General features: G+C 50.3%; 1 protein-coding gene across 1 annotated transcript in view; it reads left to right on the top strand.

The window, feature by feature from the left end:
* Positions 1–260, top strand: part of Prdm12 (PR/SET domain 12) — a 15,313-nt gene extending 15,053 nt beyond the window's left edge. Inside the window, exon 6 of the mRNA XM_005346719.2 lies at positions 183–260. Within this exon, the coding sequence (XP_005346776.1) occupies positions 183–260 (78 nt within the window). The remainder of the gene's footprint in view (positions 1–182) is intronic.
* Positions 261–6,075: the final 5,815 nt, after the last annotated feature.

Genomic DNA, 6,075 nt, shown 5'->3' with positions numbered 1-6,075 from the left:
CGCGCACGCGCCTCCCCGCCGCCGCTGCGGTGAGCCTGACCCCCGCGTCGGGCGCCGCCGAGGCGCCTGCTACCCGGAACCCACTTCTGATACATCTCGCAGAGGAAGATGCCGAGGGGCGAAGTCCTCTGGCCAGGCCACCCGGCTGGTGTGGCTGCCCTGTGGCCTCTTCTTGGGAGCAGGTCCACACGTCCGGTCCCAACCCGGAGTCTCCCTCCTGCAGGACCGCGCCCCCACGCGAACATCTCTCTCGTGGATGACAGGAGAGGGACAGACGATCTCCAAAGAGAGCTTAGTACTTGGGAGTGGAAGGGAAAGCCAACTCCTTGGTCCGGGGTGGGCCGTGCCCATCTCTGCCCCCTTGGAATGGTGTCTTGATGTGTCGCGAGTGGAGAGAACTTCGGTGACACTTGGCAGCGATTTGGGCTGAAAGGCTAGATTAGCACAGACCCGGAGAGACCTGCTCGTCCTGGTCCCTGCTTTCTCCATCAGGCTACTATCCCCAGTACCCTGCTCGCAGGGAAGGACAGACGCCAATATGCTCTGAAGTGTGCTGGGCAAACTGATAGTGAAGACACAAGGAACATTCACCATAGCCCCTGGGCAAGACCCTGTCCCTTTTGGAGCCTCAGTTTCCCCATCTGTAGAACGCGGGAGTTAGACCAGGTAGACCCCTCTTAAGCTGTGCTGTCTTCGAGCTTAGGAATGGAGAGGCACCCTCAACCCTATTAAGCATCCAAACAAGAGAATGATCGACCGTACAGGGCCGTCTGAAGCCGATGTTGGCTTCTCTGTCTAGAAAGCCCTCTGAGGCGCTCGGGTGGCCCAGGGTTCGTCCCCATATGCCCACACTGCCACACGCCCCTGTCCAAGCCTTTGCCTGCTCCGACCGTGGGCGCCCTCTGCTGTCACCTCAAACCTTGTCATTTACCAGAATCATTCCCCTCACCGCCCCCCCCCCAACACACTCCTTCCGCACACCGGGGCGTTTGTAAAATTAAAAACAAAACACAAAACTATAATAATATTAACAAAAGTATAAAATGTATAGAGTTTTCAAAAAAGTGTGTTCTACTCCCAGAAAATGGTCACTTTAACTTTGTAAATGTTTATCTAAGATGATATTTACGAAACTGTGATATATATTATTTGATTGTATATGTACAACTGTAAATACATTTGTACTTCTCTTGTATTCTAAAATAAAAATTACTTGGAACATGTATCATTTGGCCCCTGAATGGGTGCACACTCCTGAGACTTTTGGAAACACAGAAAGTGGGGAAAGGATGGAAATGGCTGTAGTAGCTGTTCCTCTACTGCTAAAATCCACTGCTGTGCCCTCTGTAAGGAAAATCCGGTCCCTAAGAGAAGCCACGGTGCCGAGCGTGTGGAACCCAGAAGGAGCAGGAGAGAATTCTCGTGGTTCAGCTGGCTACAGTACAGGTTCCCCAAGGTATAATTTACTCACCTATACTTAGAAGTTTTTGTTCTCATGACCAACTTGGAGAGGTTTCAGGAGGCCGGGGCGGGGAGGGGGTACCAGGATCACAAAGCAATTCACCACACCCATTTCCAGGTTCAGTGTCCTATACTGGGACAGCAGTAACGAAAACAACTTAAGGAAGACTATTTATCTCGGTAGAAGGTACACTACACAAAGGCAGGGAAGTTAAAACAGCAGGAGCCTCAAGCAGCTGGTCACATCCAGAAGGGAGCAAAGAATGAAGGTGTTGTCGCTTGGTCCCTTCCTCCATCCAGGATCTGGGTCAGGGAGCAGCCCCATCTGCAGGAAGCTGGTCCTTCTGCCTCCATTAATGCTCATAGTGATCCCCCACAGGCATGCTCAGCTGCCCTTCTCCCAGTTGATTCTGGATCATGTCAGGTTGACAGCACTAACATACCTTTATGAAGGTCACAGAGCAGGAAGGTGCCAGAACAAGACTTCCAAGAAATTTTTAAACAGCAAGCTATTTCGCTCTCTGTAGGTAATGCTGTTGGGCTCCAGAACCCACCTGGTGGCAATGTACTGCAGTTGCAGCCACAGGCACATCAGGCCTGGGCACAGGCTAGACTGCTTTTGCAGAGGTGTGGAAACGGCCTGGCCACTGGGATGCAAAGATAAAGGAATGTGGACTGTGATCCAGAGGAGTTTGCACACCAGGTGGAGGTCTGCACGGAAATGCTTCTCACCTTACACCCCCAGCAGAAACCTCCAGCCCCTTTTTCCAAGAGCACAACCCCCTACAAAGGCATGCACATTTGTCTGTGAAATAGTCCCACGGTTAGACACTCAAACCTGTGCATCCTGAGAGTGTTCCCCACACACTGATGAGCTGAGTCCCCTCTCCCCTTTCCAAGTGCCCTTTTATTTGATGTCCGTGTGAACCATGTGCCCGTGTCATTCAGCCAAGGAGCAGCAAGGCAGGGTTTCAGCTCAGGTGTCTGACCTCAAAGGTCATGATCCTGATGGTCAGGCCACAGAATAAAGGTCAACTTGTGAATTCAGTCCAAAGGGCTTAGTTCACATCCCACAAGGACACAATGTACTTTGACTTTGTATTGATTTTGACCTCTGGTTTTTGTGAGTTTTGTGCCCATCCCCCTCCGGGCTTCAGAGAGCATCATTGACCTTTCTCCCTCCAAACCCATCCTATACTCCCCTAACTTCAGCTCTCTTGAATGGAGAACCAGAACCTGGGGTGTTCCCTTTAAACTGGCCTCTTGGGATGCATCTGTTGGAGAGCAGAGAAGGTTGTAGACAGAGGCTGGCATTGTTGGAACCCAGGACCTGCATGTGATTGACCAAGCACTCAGCACTCAGTCACTAAATGACACCCAGCCCAACCATGTGTCTTAAAACTATGAAACCCATGTAATCTTTCTAGTACCTTGTGTATTCCCTAGGGCAATTTCTAGGTTCTGCTATGTTGCCTGTGAATGAAAACATTTTTCATTTCTTCCCTTATAATTGGTTTTGTTTATTTATTATTATTACTTATTTATTTATTTTGGTTTTTCAAGACAGGGCTTTTTTGTGTAGCCTTGGCTGTCTTGGAACTTACCCTGTAGACCAAGCTGGTTTTGAAATCACAGAGATCCGCCTGCCTCTGCCTTCTGAGTGCTGGGATTAAAGGTGTGTGTGGCACCATGCCTGGCTAAAAGAAAGAATTTAACTGGGGCTTGTTGACAGTTGTAGAGGTTATTCCGTGATCATCGTGCTGGGAAGTAGACAGGCATGGTGCTGAGAGCTTTACATCCTGACCCACAGGCAGCAGGCAGAGCAAGACAATGGGCCTGGTGTGGGCTTTAAAAACCTCATAGCTGGGTGGTGATGGCACAGGCCTTTAACCCCAGCACTCGAGAGGTAGAGGCAGGCAGATCTCAGTGAGTTTGAGGCCAGCCTGGTCTACAAGAGCTAGCTCCAGGTCAGGCTCTAAAAACCCCCAAAGCTCACTTTCAGTGACACACCTCTGCCAACAAGGCCACACCTCCTAATCCTTCCCAGTTCATCAGCTGGGGACCAGGCACTCAAATCTAAGCCTATGGGAGGGACATTCTCGTTCAAACCACCACATGCTTCCAGAATGTTTTTATTTTTTTGATTGTAGAATGCTTTTTATTGCTTTCTTTCTTTTTCTGGTTTTTGAGACAGGGTCTTCTCTATATCTCATGCTAATGTTAAACTCACTATATAGCCCAGGCTGGCTTTGAACTCAAAGCAATCCCCCTGCTTCAGCTGAGGAGACTGTCACATGTCCCCAAGCACTGCATGTTCTCTCTGCTTTGGTGTTAGGTAAGCGTTCCCCTCCTTCCATTTTCATAGCAACAGGACCAAGCCTCAGGGACCACACACACGGGATAACTTTAATCACTCCCAAGCTGACCTGTATTCTATTTTTTCTTGCTCAGGAACCTAGTAGCTGAGGATTCTAAATAGAGGGCAATGGTCCGAGTCTGAAACCCCACTCAGCCATTTACTAGCTGTGTGATTTGAGGCAATGAACAAACAACTCTGTGCCTCAGGCTCCTCACATGGAACTGAGGGTGATACTTAGCTCTAAGGAGCATACTAGGTAACAACTATAAACAAACACAGTACACGGGTGTGTGCCTGGCACACAGAAGGCGCTCAGCAGATACAGGGATGTCTTTGGCAGGTGAGTGGGGTTGTACCCTAGCACATTCTCCAGAAAGCATGCTTTACTCTCTCCGTCAACCCTTGCCTAGACTCTACTCTCAGATCTCCTAACTAGAGGAGCAGATACCGAGTGAGCCTCGGAGCTGGCCTGCTGAGACACAAGTCTGTGCATGGGTGTAGAAAGTTCCCGACAACAGTTGGCAAGTTGCCATGCCTGACTACTTCCTTACGTCATGGCCGTCTCAAGGGAGTCTGGCTTCTTCCATGTCCCTTCAGAGCTTCAGAAGCAAGAATTCCAGGAGGGTAGGGGAGGCTGCATGGGCTGTCCTGGCTGGGCTTTTGCTAACCCAGAGGCATTTCTGACATATTCCTTTAGAGAGGCAGGCCCAGGCCCAGCACATACAAGGAGAGGGACTGAAGAACTCTGGAACTGTGATGTTCATGGTCCTGCTTAAAAACACAGAGGAAAGCTAAGATGGGGGCTGGGTGGATGGGATGGTTCGGCAGCAACAGGTTTACATACAAGCTGACAATTTGAGTTCAGTCCCCAGGAATCACAAGTCTGGAGAGAACAGACTTCCTGGTGTCGTCTTCTGACCTCTACACATGCACATGTATGTACATGTGCCATGCTACATATACAATCGTACACACACACACACACACACACACACACACACACACACACAAACACAGGGGTCATTTCCAATGTTTTCAGAGAAATAGTACTTTGATGTACATCCTTGGGTAGAAATTTCTGCACATCTCTGCTTGGAAAAGAAATCCAGCCTCTTTGTCGTTTTAGTGGGCCACAAAGCGAAGTCAGTGTGTAGGTGAGAATCAGTCCAAGAGTTCCCAGGCTCCAGCTCCTGATGCCTCTCTTCACACCTCTCCAGATGTTGGCCATTTTCTTCTGGAAGCCATCCATCCACTCATCCCCACATTCCATGTCCATGGTTCCCTCACTTCAAGACTTACTCAAATGCCACCGTCATCCAGTGGGTCTCTCTGGGCCTCCCTCCCTGCTCCTTCTACTGTCTCTGAGAATCTCAGTACCCTGATTACTGGGATATCAAGGGACTCAGGTCTGGGGTCCCCTAGGACCTGGTGGCTGTCTGTTGGATATGTTTATCTATTTATTCAGCAGATATCTATTGCTTTTCCCCTGCTGAGACCTGAGTTGCACAGAAGTGGAGATTCGGCTCCTTTCAAGATTTGGCCTCCATGCAGTTGCCTGGGATCTGATCAGCCATCTTGGACCACAGTGACCAGGGGCCATGCCACATCTGGGGCATACAGATCTAAATGGCACATACTGTTATCCGGTGTCATGGTGACATCTGCAGCCAGGGCGGCAACTGGAGGCCATGTCTGAATCTGTGGTCCTACTGCAACCAGGATCTGGGTCATGACTGTGGATCTTGTTGCCATTAGACCAGGAGGATTCCTAGGGTCTGAGCCGCCACCCAGGGCCATGTTGGTGTCTAAGGGCTAGGCTACTGTTGGGGCCATGTTATTTGGGTGGCCTGCGTTGCCACTTGGGACCATGCTAACAGCTAGACCCAGGTTGCTGCTGAGGACCATGTCTGGGTCCATGGTCCTGCTGCAGCTGGGGTCTGTGTTGAAATCCATGGCCCATGTGACCACCAGGAGTCACATGGAAGCCTGGGGTCTTGGACACAACCTGTGGCCTTATTGGAAGGCAAGGCTGCCGCCAGGGTCCTACAGACTTGAGCAGCCTCTGCTACCACCTGCATCCGTGGTGCTGTCCAAACTCAAGCTGTTGCCGAGGGCTATGTCTGGGTCCATTGTTGGGAGCTGTGAACCCCCCAGATCCTGAATTTCTGGTAAACAACTTGTAATGCTTGCAGCTGCTCTGAGCACAAGACCCTAAGGAGACCCTGATGGTACGGGAGTGGTTTCTGATGGGTTTG

This window comes from Microtus ochrogaster, chromosome 4 (genome assembly GCF_000317375.1).
Source record: "Microtus ochrogaster isolate Prairie Vole_2 chromosome 4, MicOch1.0, whole genome shotgun sequence".
In the NCBI taxonomy this organism is placed as follows: domain Eukaryota; kingdom Metazoa; phylum Chordata; class Mammalia; order Rodentia; family Cricetidae; genus Microtus; species Microtus ochrogaster.
The sequence above is the reverse complement of the archived record's forward strand: the minus strand, read 5'-3'. Positions and strand labels throughout refer to the sequence as shown.